This window comes from Lagopus leucura, unplaced genomic scaffold (genome assembly GCF_019238085.1).
Source record: "Lagopus leucura isolate 7727_CA_CO unplaced genomic scaffold, USGS_WTPT01 Super-Scaffold_739, whole genome shotgun sequence".
NCBI lineage: Eukaryota > Metazoa > Chordata > Aves > Galliformes > Phasianidae > Lagopus > Lagopus leucura.
The window spans coordinates 10,796,693-10,814,726 of NW_024962255.1; the positions used below are offsets into that span (position 1 = coordinate 10,796,693).

Below are 18,034 nucleotides of genomic sequence, written 5' to 3' on the forward strand. Positions count from 1 at the left end.
TGTTTGGCTATGGCGCCCAGGTGGGTGCAGAAGGCAGCACAGGGCACAGTGGCACCGCGGGCTGTTTTGGCAGCAATGCCAACCCTGGGCACTGCACAATCAGCAGCTCTTCCCCTTGGCAGCAAGCAAGCATCCAGGAGAGTTTTGATTGAGTTTCACCTCATGAGTCCATGCTCATGAATTCTGCAAGACTCTGCTCGGCTTGCTCCATGCCAAGCCCTGCGGAGATCATGGCAGTCCTTTCCCCAGCAGCCAGATCATAGTCAGGTTTCCTCTGCACCACACGAAGCCCTCAGCAAGCACCAGCCTGAACCTTAGCTGAGTGTCTGAACCCACAATAGCGAGGGTGAGAAGAAGCCAAGCTGGTATCATTTGGCTCCAGGCTGCTGCAAAGAACGTTTCGGAAGTCAGAGTGTCTGACAACCAGATTCACTTTCAGAACTACAACAGAGTTGCACCTCTCCAACACATGTCAATAGCAAAACACAGTGAAAACATTTACAGCTCTGCACATCTCCGTGAAGCAGCTGAGGAGGTGGTACGAGCTGGAGTCCATCTGGCAGAGCCTTTTTGGACTCTGGCTCCATGCAACCTGGCTCCATCCCATCATGCACATGGGGAGTGGCACCACAGGACGTGGTCAGTCATGGCAGAAAGGAATCTGAGTTGTGTCCCAGCCTGTGCATCTCCAAGAGAAATCACTTCAGGCACCAGCATTTACACAGAATTAACTTTATTACCAATGGTATCAGACAATCAAGTCCTGGTCTTGAGAGATATTCGGTAATTTCACTCCGTAACATCACGGAGAGGATGGGCAGATGTGGAAAGCAGCCAGTGAATGAATCAGACCTCATAACACCTGGTATGTGGGGAAAACCAAACAACACAGAGCAGAGGACCTCTAACCTGCCTTTAAAAGCCCACCAAGGCCACCTGAAGCTAAAGACATAATGGTGGTTAATACCACCACTAGTGCTTGTGCTGTTGATTGCAGAGCCCACGTGTGCAAAGTCGAGAACTGCAAAGCTTCTCCTCTTAATCATAAACCCCATTACTGGGTGTTACAGTAACTCACCCCCCTGAAAGCACCTGGGGACTGTCATGCCACCCATTTTCTGTAATTAATCAATTTTCTGTTGTGAACTCAGTAATTGTAACATCGGAACACCTTCAGCAATTCTCCCTGATTTTACAGATTTTACCTCTCAGCTCAGGCTAAAGACACATTAAAAACACAGAAGACCTCTTCACGTTTCAGTTTCCTTAGGATTCACCTGTAGATCAGTAGGGTAGTGTACACAATTACTGCCTTCACAACTGCACCCGGCAGCACAGAAAAGCAAACAGCCACAGGCTGGAAAAATCATCTGGAAAAATCAATGCATGAGAAAGTGCAAGTGGAATCTCCTTTGCACACACCAAGGTTTCCCCTTCCTTGGAGAAATCCCTCTGCCCTGCTGTTATTCACCCTCTAGGCTCACTGAAGGCTCCAAGGGCTGCAGTACCTTTGGTTCCACGCCACCATTGGGGTTTCATGCAGTGAGATGCCCATTTCCAGGGGCATTTCAAGGAGGGAAAGGTTTCTTTGACTGCTCAGACATTCCCATTGTTACCCTGCAGTCAAGTCTTTTGGTCTATTTGCTTTACTCCCAAACTCCCGGCTGGGCAAACTAAGAGCATCCCTCTGGCTCTTCCCTAGATGAGGTGCACCACCAGCACGGAGCATGCAGAGCCCATGGCCAGCCCCAGGACCAGATAAAAGCTCATCACCACCCCCGCTGCCTCGGCCAGCTCCTTGGACACGATCTTGGGGCCATAGATAAGGGCCAGCGTCCCCAAGTAGCCATTGCTGAGACCCAGCAGTGTGGTGAACACCACTGGGTAGATGTCGCAGTTGAAGAGCACCGTCCTTATGTGGGCCCGGGGCTGGTAATTGGAGAGGATGAAGAGTGGGAGGAAGATGGTCCTGAGGAGAACGAGGACAGGCAGCAGCCTGCTGTTGGGGCCAGGCGCCTGGATCCAGGTGGTGATCTGCCGCCCGCACCAGTCAGCAAAGTTATACAGCAGGAAGCTTGTCAGAGGCACAAAGTACTTGGTGGCCCACAGGTTCCCCGAGGTCTGGTGGACAGACTGGATGCTGGAGGAGAGCGAAGGGAAAATGATGATGGAGACAAAAAAGACATAGAAGAGGCAGAAGCCAAGGGCGGCAGTCTTGTGCAGGATGGGGCGCAGTGGAGGGATGGTGGTGCTTTGGGGCAGGCTGTGTTCTGGGCCTCCTGGCTCTGCTTCATCCTCCATGGGGCTGCTGGGCGACGTGGTGACCAGCGATGGGTGCTCCCAGTGGCTCCCCATGTAATACCTGAAAAATGGAGAAGGGAGATCATAGAGAAGTTGGAAATATGGGGTGGAGCAGTATCCTCACCAGCAGCTCGTGAGAAACACAGCTCAGTGGGCATGGTGATGATGGGCTAGATGATCTTAGCGGTCATAGGATCACAGAACCATAAGGCTGGAAAAGTCCTCTCAGCTCACCCAGCCCACTCCTACTGCCCATGTCTCTCAGTTCCACATCTCCACAGCTCTGCAATACCTCCAAGGATGGTAACAGCCCTACCTCCTTGGGCAGCCTGTGCCACTGCATCATTGCTCTTTTGGAGGAGAAGTGTGTTCTAATGCCCAAACTGAACTTGCCCTGGCATAACTTGAGGCCTTTCTCTTCAGTCCTGTGGCTGTTACCTGGAAGCAGAAGCTGACCCCCCAACTCACCATTGCCTTCACTCAGGCACTTATAGAGAGTGATAAGATCTCCCATGCACCTCCTTATCTCCAGACTGTCCCATCCCAGTTCCTTCAGCTGCTCCCCGTAAGACATGCTCCAGACCCTTCACAGCTTCACTGCCCTTCTCTAGTGTCCAGAGTGGACACACTCTAGGGCCATGTCTTTCTTGTAATGAGATGCTGAACACTGAAACACAGCACTCGAGGTTCAATCTCAAAATCATCAATAAAGATCTTAAAAAAGACATTACTAATATTTATCTTTTTCCAACTTGAATGATTCTATAACTCTATGATTCTATTCTTCTCCCCCTGAGAAAGCTCCCCAGAGGCTCAGCTCATGACAAGTTTCATCCCGAGGTTTTGGCCAAATGGAAGCCAGCAGTGCTGCTCTGTGCCAGAGCCCCTGTGCCATACCTGGAGTACTCCAGGCGGGGCAGCAGGAGGTACACCATGATGCAGACTACGAGGAAGATGTCCGCCGTGAGGAAGTAGGCCAGAGCACTGTCAGTCACGTCGGCCGCTGCTGCCAGGTCGATGACGGAGGCGACTGCACTGATTGTGCCTCCCATGGCCTGTCCTGCAAGGTGGCTGTTTGTGGGGAGTGGCCAAATTGGCCATACCAGAGGCCCCTTGAGCCCCCTCCATCACGTCCCACCACAGCCAGCATGTGACCCAACCCAAAGGGCCATAGTCATTAAAACACCCTTGTTTCAGCCCCAGGAAAAACGTTTCCATCTCCACTTGATTATTATTATTATTTTTTTTTTCCTTTCCTCATGGTTTCTCAACACATTCCTACAGCACATTCATAACGTTATCAACACCAGCAAGCCTCCAGGGAGCTCATCACTCACAGCTCCCCGCGTGCCCCTCATCACTTATGGAAATGCATGTAAATGCTGAGAGAGGAAACAAGGCAACATTTAAGATTCCTCCAGATGCAAAGTGAGGAGTGAAAGGACACCATCTCCTCATGTGGGGAAAGCACAGATCATGCTGTGGCTTTGGCTGTGGGCACTGTGAGGGATGTTCTCCTTTGGGTAGGGATGGTGAAGGTCCATCCCTGCTGAGACATCAGCACTGGAGATTGCGGGGCATTTGCAGAAACGAGAGCTCTGACTCATGTGACCCACTATGCTTCTCGTTCAGCAACTTCCCTTTGTCTCAGTCTGCAAGTTTTTGGGGTTTTTTTTCTTTGTAGGGCAAAGTGAAGATTCCAAAATAAACACCATGTGACAAAATGCCAGCCACAAAGGGAATAAACCCAACCTACAGCAACCCACGGAACACAACTGCACCAGGAGTGGGGGATGCAGCAGGAGGGGACCCTTCACACTCAGGCCACGCACCTGCCAGCAGTGCCTGTGAGTTCCTCATGGGGAAGCGGCTGCTCAGGCCCAGGATGCTGCTGGTGAAGATGGTGGAGGCACCGCTGATCACCACCACGCAACCAATAGTGAGGGCGAAGAAACAGGTGGTCCAGGAGGACGTATCCACCTTCACCAGCACCGTGATCACCAGGAAGATGGACAGCATGATGAAGAGGGAGGACAGGATACGGATGCTGGCAGGTACCCTGGGGACAGCAGGGAGGAACAACTCCGTGACCTTCCTCTAAACTCCCTGTCCCGAACCAATGCTCTACCCTCATTTTAAAACTGTAACTTAATAGGTGTGATGCAGGGAGCAGCATCTCCTCTGCTGCGAGGATCAAATAAAATCCAATCTAAAATAAAGAAAGCCAAAGGTGGAGGAGATGACTGCTTGAGCAAGGAGGTTACTTGTTACACAGGCTCTCAGCTCACCCATGGGGCAGAAAGGAGAGAGGGGCAGAGGGGAAGGCAGCCCACCCCGTACGCACCTGTTGACCAGCAGGAAGTTTCCAACCAGGCACAGCACCGAGGGCACGGTTGAAGCGATGGAGATGTAACTCTCAAAGTAATCCTGCCAGGAAAAAGGGTGGGAAAAAAAAGGTGAGGTAGAGCAACACAGAGAGCTCTAGCTCCTAAATCTGGCATGACACAGCACAAAAGGTACTACTGCCCTACCCCAGCATGCAGCCAAGAAGCAGGAGGCATTTGGCACCTTTGCTCTCCCTGCTCCAGGTTTCTCTGCAGCTTTGCACCGTCTTCTTTTAATCAGTTTACAAGCATGTTAATTTATTCCTCACCATCAAGAGCTTTACTGCAAGCGACGGGAAATCTAATAATCGCTCCTAGAGGGGCTGTAGACACAGAGATGTAAATGCCTGCACTTACTGCATCAGCTTGGGAAGCAGCAGGCTGAAAGCTCTGCAGACATACAATGAATTAGGGAATAGACAAAACAACAGGCTAAAACTAAGCCTTATTTACCAACCTACCCAAAAAAAGCCCCCGGGGATATTTAATACACTTCCAAGTTAATTTTCTTTTTGAGGCGGTGGTGAGGAAACAAAGCTTTAGAAAGCTTTGCACCAAGCAGAAGTACATCTGCACTTGCAGTGATGCTGTGCTTCAATCACCACAGGGAAACACTCGTTTGCTTGCATGAGCAGCAGGAAGGGAATTTGAGAAAGTATTTAAGAAACTTGGGAGTCTGAGCTGCACTCAGTCACCCAGGGAAGTTTTACTCCACCTTACCCATAGCCAAATGCTGCTAGAAGAGAAGGAACAAGCAGACATGTTTCAACTGCTATTGTTTCTGGCTAAAAGGAAAACGAGAAGGAAGACTATGAGTTGGCTCTATTTCTGCTGACTCTGCTATGGCCTGCATCACTTCTGTGGATGTGGTTTGAAATAAAGCTACAAAGCAACAGGATCACATTGTACCACTGACCAGCAGCAAGCATCGCCATAGCCAGAGGATGGGCGTGCAGCACACTGGGATGTGTTGGGTTTGAATCACAAACAATTTATAAGTTTTAAGCCTTTGGGAGAGTCTTTGCCATGGCCAGAGTGCTTTCCAGAAGGGCTGAAAGGGGCTGATAGCTTTCTTTTTGATTCAGATCAACCACCAGAGAAGACCCAGGTTGCTCTGTACTGACAGAAGCAACAACCCTCATGCTCAGGAGAGCAGTGTGCATTGATATGTTGGCACAACACCAAGCAAGGGAACAAACTCAACCATGCCCTTACACTGGTTACAAAACCGAGGATAGAGGCTCTACATAGAAAAAGGAAAAACATCTTTTTTTAACAGAGAAATGATCTGAGCAGGAATACAGCAATCCTTAAAATAGGAGTTTTTAGGATGGAGATGTCGGTGCTGGAGGAAAATAATGTTCTCTGGATGGGCCAACCTTCCAGGGCAATACTGCTCAAGCATAATGGGCTTTCATGATGCTGAGAAACATCTTCCAAGGATACCCATTTCACCCCAAAGCAGCTTATTAAAAAATTCCCTGGGACAAGCTTCCTGCAGAAGCAATAGGAGCAGGTGGGATGCAGGAGGACGGCATGCTTCGTACCCTGCCCTGAGCATCCTCTCCAGTACAGAGGAAGGGCCACTCAGCATCAGCCAGGCTGCATCGTTATGGTGTCTATCAGCTTAATTCACCGAGGATCCCCATCTACACCAGCACTCTGGTGCTCCAGCATTGTGGTCCAAGCACCATCAGTTGCACTGTGCTTTCTCCCCATCAAAAGAAGCCCACACAGCAGACTTGAGAGCAACCAGCACAGCCGTGGGTACCATTCTGGCGTCAGAAAGCAGAGAAAACGTGGGTGTTGCACTGGGCTCTGTGCTTGTGAAAAAATGTGCCCAAACCACCTGAGCAAGCTGAGCAGCAGGAGGAGCCGATGCAGACTCATCGCAACCACGCTTTTTCCAACCAGAAGCTTTGCTTTGGAGAGGAAGCAAGGAAACGAAGGGAGGCCACGCCTGCTGGGAACACTGACATGCGAGGACGAGGAGGAGCAAGAGAAGGCTTTTGGGGGAGAAGATGGCTTTCTGGGGAGAGAAGTAGTGCCTTGTGTGCTCACCTGCTAGCAAGCCTGCTGCCCCCAGTGCACATCAATCACAGTGTGACAAGTTCCACATCCTATATGCCAAGAGCCAGATGTTTGTGGCCTCAATAGCTACTCTGGTCACACCTGCCAGACCTTTTAAGAACCTCCAAGGTGACTCCACCATCACTAGAATGACACACTGCTTGGCTGTGTGCTCCCTTGGTGGTGCCAACCCATGTGCACTCACCCGCAGGTCAGAGGGGGCCGGTTCTGCCTGCTCTGAGCAGTTCTGCAGCTTATATGCCCAGTAGTGCTTGGCCGTGATGAAAAAGTTCCATGGCAGCAACGACCCGATGCCCAGAAGGAAGAAGATCACATAAGCCCCATTGAGGTGGTCGCTTGGCTTAGGCCGGCTGGCTCTGTTCACTGAGGGCTCCTCGATCAGCGGCTCTTCATCCGGGGGAAAGCTGCTGCCCACTGGGTGCATGGCGCTGGCACGCTGCAAAACAGCCACGTGAAGGGGGTTAGCAGGTGGGAGGCAGCAGGAACTGCCCCGTGGGTGCCCAGCAGAACCGGTACGGGGCTTGGGAGGGCTGCAAGCTGAAAACTCTGAAGGTGAGATTGAGACAAGTCCGCCACAGCAGCACCATGTGCCCATCCAGCAGGCAGCTGGGCTCCTGGCCACGTTCATTGCAGCTAATAATTAACCTGTACCCGCATTCACTTTTCCCTCTTGTAAGCAGGAAATCCAGCTCCTGCAAGGCTTGGAGGAACATCATAACAGCACATGACCTCAGCACATCAGGCTGTGCAGTGACCCATCAATCAGGCTTCTCAAAGCATCCTGGAAGCTCACCTCGTGCCCCCAGGCTTGTAAACTAACTCAGGCCGGTAAGGGCTTTGCTAAGCCACTTGTAAAACCGGTGCAACAGCAGCGGGCTTTGCAGGGCAACTGCACAGCCACGCAGCTTCGCCTGGCGGACACCCCCCCCCCCCCCGGCAAAAGCTGCGAGGAAGGCCCCGTTAAGGATGCGAGGGGAGAAACTGTCGGAAAGGGGGAATTTTGCAGAAATCCTCCCAGCAAGATGGAGGGAAGCGCTGCGTGACATCCCACCACCCGCAATCCCGCAGCCCCACTTACTCGGGCGCCGCACACCCCGTCCGCTCCTTCCGTGCCGGGCCGGGCCGGGATACGCCGCCAACACCGCCCCGCTCCGCCCCGAGGGGTGGCCCCAGCACGGCCCCCGGGCGGTACCGCGGCGGACGGAAGGGAAGCGGCGGGACGCGGCAGCCCGCCTCCTGCTCGGCGGCGAAGCAAGCATCACTTCCTCCCCTCTGTTTCCTTTTTCCCCCCTTTGGTTCCCGACGTGTTTCCACTTTTTTTCAAAACGTATTTTCAGCCTTTTTTTCTCTCCTTCCCCCGGCTTTTAATGGGGATAACGAGGGCACCTCCCAGAGCTTGGTTGTGGAGGAAGACGCCGAAGGTTGAGCACATCACCCCTTCCCAAGTGTTGGATATTAAGGCACATTTCTTCTTTGGAAGAGCGGTGATGCAGTGACACAGGCTGCCCAGGGTGATGGTGGGGTCACCGTCCCTGGAGGTGCTGCAGAGCCGTGGAGATGTGGCACTAAGGGACGGACGGACACACGCACACACACACACACAGTTTCTCTTTGCGAGCAGCCGTGCAGAAGCTCATGCCCAACCCGTGTCACCGGTGGCGGTGAATTGAGCTGGAAAGGCTCTGGAGGAGCGCAGGGGGATCTCTGCAGAGGTTGCTTCTTGGGATTTTGATTCTCATAGATGCACCAGGCTGGAAAAGCACCTGAGGAACCAGTGCAGCCTCTCTGAGTCAGTAACCCATCAGCTCCAAGGGATTTGTCTGATATTTCTGACCTGCTGCAGTCTATCATGTCAAAAGAACCACTGTTGGAGAAGAGCCTCTGATCACAACACGAGGGACTGTGACAGCTGAGCAGGGTAAATAAAGCCAGGCTGTGCTGAACAAAGCTGTAATGGTCCCTCGAGTCAGCATTACCCACACCCGAGAGATGCCCCATGCTGCAGACCCAAAGGTCAGCTCCAGTCAATTCAATCCACTGACTGCAGTTTTGGGCTAAGGGGAAAGAAAGGGCCAAATATTCCAGCAGGAGCACATCCCATACTGCAGGAGAACAAGGGCAGCCATTCCCTACAAAGACCCCAAGCCACCATGGCTAAGGACTGCAGCCAAAGCAGAGTGCTGTTGTCCCTTAGGAGTGCTATACCTACAGCATCCAACTAAAAGAAGGTGGGGGGAAAACCACCTGGGGTGTTTAGGATGACCTCCAGAGTTGAACTCCAAGCACAAGAGATGGATGAAGATTGGCCACGATGAGCAAGGGTCCCAAAACCCCTCCCCAGTGTGGGAGCCGGGTCCACAGGGACAGCTGCAGCAGCTGTCAAGCCCAGTAGGAACCAACAGGTGAGTGATGCACACAGGAGAGAATAGATTGTCTACTTTTTTTTTCTTTCCTTTTAATTATTAGACTAGGAAATATAATTTATTGCATAAAAATTAATTTGTTACAATAGGAACGCTAAACTTTATTTACAGTTCTTTAGTTTACAGAATAAACAGAACGCAGATGGAGAGGATGCCCCCAGGCCCATCCCCTGGACGTATAAATATGGAGACAGACGCTGCCAGCACCACATGGCCCATGGCCCCGAGGCTGGCACTGAATGGCCCCAGAGGGAGGAGAGACGGATGCAGACAGACAGGGTAAGAAGGACAGATGGACGGATGGGTGGCTGCATGCTCCACGGAGCAGGCAGTGAGAATGAGAGCGAGAGAGATTCAGACGTGTCCCGTCCTGCACCCAAAAAGAGCAGCTCGCCTCCCTCAGAGGAGCTGCTGACGCCCTATTTAATGTTAGCAGCTGCTTCCTTAGAGCAATTCTTCATTTTTTCCCCAGATTTGCTTCTTTCCCTTGCTAAGGGATGGGGTGTCGCTGATTGGATGCTGAAATGCAACCTGAAGGAGAGAGGAAACCCTTCCTTGGTGGCAAAGGGATTCACCCAGAAGTCTTCCCGCCCCAAGCTTCCAACCTGAAAAAATTTCCTTTTTTTTTTTTTTTAATAGACAATTTTCTAAGATACAACAATCAATGAGTAAATACTTCTACCTGCAGGTAATCTCTATGTTTAGCCTTCATTGAGACACCATACCTTTGTGATGAACCTCATTACCCTACGATTACTTTTCCATTCATCACGCAACATCTCCACTGTTATAAAAAGTCAACTACAGGAAAAAAGGGAGAAAATAAAGGAGGTGCAACAGGATGGAAACCCAGTGGCTGCTTACGTGCTGGAACATTTAGCCCGGCTCCCAGCCTAGAGATCCTTCCTTACCAGCAAGGTAGCGAGGTAGAACTCAGCACAGGACCAAAAGAAACTCAAAGAAAGCAAACTAAGGACTCCATTGGCATTGTTTTCTAACCCCAACGTGAAGCCAACACTTCAAAATGCTGGGTGGCATGGGGCATGTCCATAATTCCAGCGGGCTTTGTGCAAACATGCAGCAACCCTGATATGTGCAACGGCACAGTGACCCCCAGGCATTGTCCTCAGACCTCATGCAGAAGCAGGACAGCCCCATATGGATCTCCCCAAAGCAGCCTGCAGACCCACACCTTCCTCCCTGCATCCCTGCCAAAATACTGACCCAAAACCAGGGAGCCCAGAGGATGTGGTCTGCCCCCTGACCTGCCTCTCAAAACCCCAGGTTTGGGGAATGAACTGCACCATCTGGGTTTCTGTTAAGAAAACAACTTTGGCCTGTGCCTAGCGCCGGGCTGAAGTCTTTGGTTTGTATTTCTCTATATGAAGGCGCAGTCATCCTAAAAGCTCCCCCTCAAAACTACGCTGGGGAAGAATTCGTGAATGGATCTGGCACCCCCTGCTGATGCCACAACAGATGGAGACAGAGCCCAGCGATGGAGGAGGAGCAAGGGGACAGGGGCACCGTGCTGTGCTGCTCCTTATAGAATGCCAGGGAGAGAAGCAGGACAGCAGCCCTCCTGTGCACCTGCAGCCCCCACTCCATGGGACTGCCACCAGGAAGGGGAACACGCAGTGAAAACCTGGGGGAGGGTCTCAGCTCACCCTGAAGCACAGGGGAATAGAGGCACTTAACCCTATGGACTTCCTGGGGTCCCAGGACATGTAAACAAAGTTTGCTCGGCTCGACCGCACGCTTTCCCTAAAAAAAGAGCGTTCATTTAAATCTCTCTCTGCCACTCTGACCACAACAGTGCTCTTCCCCCTCTCTCTCTCTCTCTCTTACACACACACACACACTCACACACACACACACACACACAGATTTATAAATCTTTTTTTTTTTTCCCATTTTTTTTTTTTAAAAAGGACTCATCCAAAGATCTGGATAATAAATTATTTGCGTTTCCTAAGAAACTGTCGGTTTTTTTTTTGTTTGTTTGTTTTTGTTTTTGTTTTCCTTTTTTCTTCCTTTCCTACTTGCCTTTTGAAGCTGTCTGAAGCCTTTGACAGAAATAAGCCACTTGCCTAGGTTGTACTCATCTCTTCAATGCAGAAATGCTATCAAAGGAGGAGGAGAACCAGATGGGAAGGAACCCAAAGGAGAAGGAAAGCCCCCACTGCCTCGGCTCAAGAAGCCCCAGTTCCTCCAGCATCACCAATGCCACCCGAGAGGAGGAGGAAGGCCGTGTAACACTTGAATTGCTTGTAAACGCTGAGGATCGGTCTGTAAGGCTGACAGTGATGTGGGAAGGGAGAAGCATGGCCCTCGGCCCTTCCTCATTCAGCCCCCATGCAGGGACAGGTGCTGGGGAAGGTCCCCCTTCGCCATCCCCCTGAAGGGAGCACCATCAGCAGTCACCCTCCGTGGCCATGACCACCAGCATCTCGCTCTTGCCCATCTCTTCTAAGGCACTGGCCAAGGTGTTGAGATCGCCATCGTCTTGGTGCTCAGCTTCCCATAAGTCCAGGATCACCCCAGTGGGGCTGGCTTTGGTGGCAAAGTAGTTCAGATACCTGCACAGGAGAAGCAGAAAGAAAATGCAGGTTGGCGCAATATCCTTTGGGGGTGGAAGGGTGGATGCTGCTGGAGCAGCCGACCTCTTTGCAGTGTGAACCATGATGGGAATGCCATGATGCAAATGCCAAAACCCTTAAGCCACTGTCTGTGTTTTTATACAGAGCCAGCGTTCGTGCAAAAGCAGTGCAAGCTTTGCTTTGCTGAAATCATTGACCATGTCCCCTCCCTTCCTTTGGGCCTCGGAGGAGAGCCCAGTTGGGAACACCACAAGCATGGACGAAGGCCAGGCCAAAATGACGAGAGATCCAGACCACAGTACATGTATATGGATGGAAATAACTATGAGCAGATATCTCTGTATCTATGTGGGCTTCTATGGATGCATATAATCCGGCTAGATGAAATCTAGCATGAACAGAGCACAGAGCAAGCTCAGGGAGACTCACCGGTCCATGGAAAGTTTCTGGGCGAGAAGCCTCCAGTCATTCCCCCTGGAATTGGGAGCATCCAGGCTGTTGCAGATCTTCTGCCGGATGGAGAGGGGGATTTTGAAGGCGTAGGGTCCCAGCTGGGTGGTGGGGGCACTGTTGTTGTGTGAGTGGAGGGTGTCGAAGGAGCTGGCATGCTGCAAGGGGAGAGTGAGATTTTTGAGCAGAGGGTTGGGAGGAACCCCAGTCTCTGCCTGCGCATCCCTTGGCTGTCCCCCTCCAGCTCACCTCTCCCAGCGTGACATGGAGTTGGAAGATCTGTCCTTCCCCTTCCACCTGCCGGACGCAAATCTTGCAGGTGAGCTCAGTGGAGGCCTGGCTGTACCTCTCCAGCGTGAAAGTGCAGTGCAGGGCTCGCTGGCTGCCACTCCAGATGTGGTAGAAAGGGATTTCCTGAAAAGCACCAAAGCATGGGCTCAGCCAAGGGGAAATCCCATCTCCTCCAGCCATCTCATGGGGATGAAGTGGGAAAGAGAGACCCTCCCCAAACAGCACCCCACCAGAAATTAAAACAGACCCCTTTCCTCTTCCATCCTTTCAGGAGTCAACCCTAGAAATAATACAAGAGCAGCTGGTGCTCACCACCCTGGGGATTCTAGGTGGCTCCTCACCTGGTACTTGGCCAGCAGCTTGCTTCTCCACAATGAGTGGGGGATGTCGTGGATGGAGAGACGCAGGTTGTGGTAGCTGTCCTTGAAGGGCAGGGGCTTGGGCTCCTCCAGCAGATACCCACCCAGCGTCTGCTCCAGCTCCAGAACCTCCTGTGCATAGCAGGACAAGTGGCATCAGCCTCAGGAGCCCAACTCACCCCACTCCCAGTCAAACCTTCAGCTTAGATCTGTGAACTTGCACAAAATCCAAGAAGCACAGTGCTGCCTACACCTCCACCTAGAGGCACTAGAGCAATCCTGATGTGGCAGAACAAGGCACAGGGAATTAAACAACCACTGCACCAGTGGTGGCCTGTGCAGCTCCACTGGCTTGGGGCCCCCAGTACAGGAGGGATGTGGAGCTGTTGGAGCAGGTCCACAGAAGGGCTATATAGATGATCAAAGGTTGGAGCACCTGCCCTATGAAGAAAGTTGAGGGAGCTGGGCTTGTTCATCTGGAGAAAGAAGGCTCCAGGGAAACCTCAATGAAGCCCTTCCAGTACTTGAAAGGAGCTTATAAGCAAGGGAAGCAATTGTTTATATGGTTTATATAGAACTGTGGGTGCCCCATTCCTGGAGGTGCAGGAGACCATGGATGTGGCCCTGGGCTGCCTGAGCTGCTCGGGGACAGCCAACCCATGGCAAGGGTTGGAACTCAATGATCTCTAAGGTCCCTTTCAACCCAAGCCTTTCTATGACTCTATGATGAGGTCCCTGCAGTACCTTCAGTGCATCTGGCGTGTCCTCCAGGCAGTAGACCTTAAGGCTGTACTCCAGGGAGGTGCAGATGGCGGGGGCAAAGATGGCCAACTGGAGCCTCTTGATTGCTGACCTGGAGTAGGACTCGCCCACAAAAACGTAGGTGCCCAGCTGATCTAGCAGGATGTGGCAGGACTTGGCTTCCAGCTGGCAGTAGCAGGGGGTATTGAGGGTCTCCTCATCCAGGGTCACCACTTCCTACAAGGAAGAGATGGAAGCAAAAGCTTAGGGTCAGCCTTTTGCTTGGGGGATGTTGTGTTCCACAGCACTTGGGATCTTGGCTGGCCGCAGGGCTGGGCTCACACCTTACCTCCCAGTTCCCCTGATGAGACTGTGTTTTCAGCTGGAAGATCCAGTCCGAAGAGCTGACATCCGCACAGTGAGGAATGGTGAGGACAACAGGGCGGCACAGCAGCAGGCCAGTGGGTCCGCAGGTCACCACCGGGCTCAGCACCGTCTGCGTGCCCTCGGAGGGCAAGCTGGGGACAGGGGACACCGGTTGGACAGGGAGACCCACAGCAAGTGACGAGGGCAGAGGGAGGGCAGTGTGACTTACAGGCTGCTCTCTGCCTTGTTGATGACCAGGTACATCTCGTAGAACTTTCCCTGCGGGATGGCTCCATGTGGTACCAGCAGGCTCACCCCTAGTGCAGCACACACAGCATTAGGCCCCAAATGAGGGAACAATCCCTTGCTTATCTTACACCCAAGGCACGCTCTTCCCCAGCGTGGGGCTTACCAGTGCCGGGGATGGTTAGCCTTCCCCCCAGGTAGCTGAAAGTCCCACTGGCACTGGTGCCATGTTCCAGAGGCAGACTAAGGAGGTGCTGGGAGCCCTGCTGGGCTTTGCTCCGCATGTTCACAAATTGGCTGCTACTGTCCCCTGGGAAGGTGCCGGCAGCAGGGATTCCCCCCAGCAAATCTGTCCCATTGTGCAGCCCTGGTGAAGAGGAGGTGGTGGAGGAGTTGTAGACCTTGATCTTCAGGTTGGGGAGTGGGTCGAGCAAGGGGGAGTTGGTCATGGGGATCTTGTCAGAAGAGTCCTGCAGGGAGTACATGGGGCCCCGGTACACTCCTGCGTTGGCTGTCAGGTCCGGCTGCATGGAGGGGTGCAGTAACTGGGGGTTGTCTGTGGGAAAAAACAGTGAAAATGGAGAACTGCTTCTTAGCTGGGGGATGCTCGTGAAAATCCCTCCTCAACCAGCACATGGTCAGTGAGCACAGCACAGGGCTACAGCTGCACACACCAACACAGAGCCCTTGGCTTTTGTATATCAGCAAGTTCCCCTAAAACCACACTGGAAGTTCCCCAGGATCCTGCTCTTCACATTTTTATGAGCTGCAGCCAGATTCAACCTTGGCTTCAGCTTGGGGATTAAACTTTTTAACTCAGAAGGTGGTAAGGAGCTGGCACTGCTGCCCAGAGTAGCAGTGGGTGTGCCATCCCTGGAGGTGTCCAAGGCCATGGATGGGGCCCTGATCTGCTGGGGGGCAATCAGCCCATGGCAGGGGTGGGGCTGGTTGGGCTTTGAGGCACCTTCCAACCCAAACCATTCTATGATGTTCTGATATAATTTCTCACCGTGCCGGGCAGTCTTGAAGTTGACTGGGTGGAAGCCTCCAGTCAGGGCAGCTGATGAGTCTGTGATGTCGGTGTCAAAGTCCCGGCACCTCCTCCGGTACACCACCACCCCCACAGCCATGAGGATGACAATGAAGACGAAAATGGCCACCACCAGTCCAGCATACAGGGCTACATCACCTGTGGCCTCCAGCACTGGGAGGGAGGAGAGAAATCATGGTTGAAACATTAGGTTTATTCAGCTTCAGCTCAAAGTCATCAACCCTACTATCCTAACAGATAGCCCTGAAGAGTGAACATAATACCTATGTGCACACCATATATATGTACCCAAGCTAATTCACCTGGAAAGAGCAAGTGTCATGACACCTATACAGACAGCCCTCAGCATCCCCACCCACCTCTTACCCCACCACAGGATCTTTAAATACTTGGTATATCTTGGATAGGGGACAGAGGAAGAAATCTGCCCAGAAAGGAGAGGGATGAACAGGGAAGCTGTGGGCCAGAAGGAAAGATACACCCACCAGTGTCAAACTTGGGATGAGTTGATATTAAAAAAATAACTCTGGGGCTCCCAGCTCGAGGAAGGGTGTCCTTGGTTAGGGTGACGATGCTTGGAGCATCTTTGGTGGAGTGACACCAGGTGCATCATACTCTACTCAAGAACTGCATGCAGCCAGCAGCAAAAGGGGGACAGGAGCAGAGCAAGAAAGCAAAGTCATCATGCTTCTCAAGCACAGCGCATGATTTAATGCACATAGGAGCATTCTGAGGCAGGTTTTAGTCTTCCCATCCTGTCCTTCCCTAGCAGACAATGCAGAGCCCTGCCACGGGTAAAACCAAAGCGATGCAGTGCAGAAGAAATCAAATGGCCATGAAATGAGCACTTACGGTGGCTTTTGGGTTCGCTTAGAACTCTTTTATCTGTTAGGAAAAACAAAGTTAGAAAACAAAAGGTGAAGATGGCATGATGGGGGTGGAATGACACAAAAGGCAGGCACAGCCGGGCAGGATGTGGGGACACGGGGGAGCTCTGCAGGTGGCTCTGCTGCCACCATGCCTTCATCATTCCCACTGCCAAATTTCCACTGTTCTGGGACACATGTCCCAAACCCCTGATCTAATGCTGGAGCAGGAGGCTTTCGGAGCTGAGAAAGGGGAAATTGGTGTCACACAACAGTAGGTGGCAGCATTAGCCTTCAGTGAGCCAGCTTGCAGTGCAGCACACATCACTAGTGCTGCTTTTTCCCTATAAACCTGGATGCTAGCTGCAACTGCTCCAGAGCTCTTGCTGAGCACTGACATTTTCACACTGGGGCTAAGGAAACCAAGTGGATCACCTCCACTGCTAACAACCAGCATTATTTCAGCATAGGACCATCAACCTAGCACCTTGTGGGACAGCTAGATCCCGTGTCAGCCACCAGAAATCCCCCAAACCTTAGCACCAGCTGACAGCTAGCTCTAGGACAACATTTCTTTCAGTGCAGCACACTCACTGTGCAGGCAGAGCCCGTCGGTGCAGTTCTTGGAGTCGAGCAGCCCGCCACTGCAATCCTTGCCACCGTTGCGTGGAGCTGGCGCAGAGCACTCGCGGCTGCGCCAGTGGGTGCACTCAGTGCTGCATGCCGACCACTTGCTCCACTCTGTCCACGCGCCGTCCACTGCAGGCCACCAAACACAGACACACTGCTGGAGACACGACTCCTGACAGCAGGAAGGTGCCTGCACCCATCGAAGGGTGACCTCCGCAGAGATGCAAACCCCAACCCCGATGGCATCTCCATGAGGAGTGCGAATGGAGCATCCAGCTGGGGAAGGACAGCAGGTTTGTGACCCCCTTACCTGGGCAGAGCGTGGTGCAGGTTATTTTCTGGAAGGGCTGCCCATCACAGAAGGAGCCGCCATTGAGGGGGGCGGGGTTGGTGCACGTCCGGGTGCGCTTCTGCCAGCCCCGGCCACAGCGGTTGTTGCAAGGTGACCACTCGGACCAGGTGGACCAGCCACCATTCACTGCAGGAGGAGACAGACAGGGGAACATGATGCGCAAAGCCAGAGCAATGCAGTAACAAGAGCCCATTTTGGCAGTGAAAGCTCAGATGAGCCCACTTGCAACTGGGAATGCTTGCAGATACCCACACATAGGAACATCTTAATAACATCTTCTAATGACCTGGTAGACATACCAGTTCTGCAGGCCTTGGTCATTGCTTAACTTAATGCAATGCCCAGTGCAGTTCCCTCCTACCACTTCCAAGAAGGTTCCACAGTCCCTTCTGCTCACAGATATGGCCCTTTCCCAAAAGCAAGAACCAGTACCGTAGACAATGACAGCAGCTGTGGTGCTCCGGCGTTTGGCTACGATGTTCTTGGCCATGCAGGTGTAATTAGCAGTGTCCAAGAGCCTGGCCTGCTTGATGATGAGGTTGTGATCGATGGTGATGAGAAAGTTGGTGTCCTGGGTGGGATCAATGACATCCTCATTCCTTAGCCACTCCACCTGGCAAGAGAAAGGGTGGGAGGGGGTAAGGATGTGGGGCAAGATGGTGGTTAAGCCAAAGGGGAACTCAGGCAGGTAGAATATAACACAGGTTTTAGTGGAAACACCCATCCCACATGCTCCCCCCTAGGACGGTCTTTAAAGAACACAAAGTTAAGCCAAGATACAACCACCTGAATGCTTGCTGAAATCTCTCCATGCCAGTGGGGCACAAGAGCCAAGCAAGACATCTGGACACCCCAGCACTGGCTGACCCCAGGCAGGTTGCTTCAC

The 18,034-nt window shown here is 52.4% G+C and overlaps 2 protein-coding genes across 2 annotated transcripts in view; both read right to left on the minus strand.

Moving 5' to 3' along the window:
• Positions 1–716: 716 nt before the first annotated feature.
• On the minus strand, positions 717–7,915 carry SLC29A3 (solute carrier family 29 member 3). The gene is made up of 6 exons (XM_042863025.1): positions 7,855–7,915; positions 6,961–7,212; positions 4,646–4,728; positions 4,134–4,360; positions 3,199–3,361; positions 717–2,362 (listed from the first exon to the last, which is right to left on the minus strand). Exons 2-6 carry the CDS (start codon positions 7,198–7,200, stop codon positions 1,699–1,701), a joined length of 1,377 nt encoding a protein of 458 aa, XP_042718959.1. The 5' UTR covers positions 7,201–7,212; positions 7,855–7,915; the 3' UTR covers positions 717–1,698.
• Positions 7,916–9,211: 1,296 nt separating this feature from the next.
• The window catches only part of UNC5B (unc-5 netrin receptor B), a 31,124-nt gene continuing 22,301 nt past the window's right edge, over positions 9,212–18,034 (minus strand). The window contains exons 5-17 of the mRNA XM_042863303.1: positions 17,581–17,761; positions 17,107–17,274; positions 16,761–16,925; positions 16,153–16,185; positions 15,259–15,453; positions 14,416–14,805; positions 14,233–14,320; positions 13,987–14,155; positions 13,641–13,874; positions 12,879–13,028; positions 12,496–12,660; positions 12,226–12,404; positions 9,212–11,775 (exon numbers count right to left, since the gene is read on the minus strand). Coding sequence (XP_042719237.1) covers positions 11,610–11,775; positions 12,226–12,404; positions 12,496–12,660; positions 12,879–13,028; positions 13,641–13,874; positions 13,987–14,155; positions 14,233–14,320; positions 14,416–14,805; positions 15,259–15,453; positions 16,153–16,185; positions 16,761–16,925; positions 17,107–17,274; positions 17,581–17,761 — 2,283 coding nt within the window. The 3' untranslated portion in view covers positions 9,212–11,609. The remainder of the gene's footprint in view (positions 11,776–12,225; positions 12,405–12,495; positions 12,661–12,878; positions 13,029–13,640; positions 13,875–13,986; positions 14,156–14,232; positions 14,321–14,415; positions 14,806–15,258; positions 15,454–16,152; positions 16,186–16,760; positions 16,926–17,106; positions 17,275–17,580; positions 17,762–18,034) is intronic.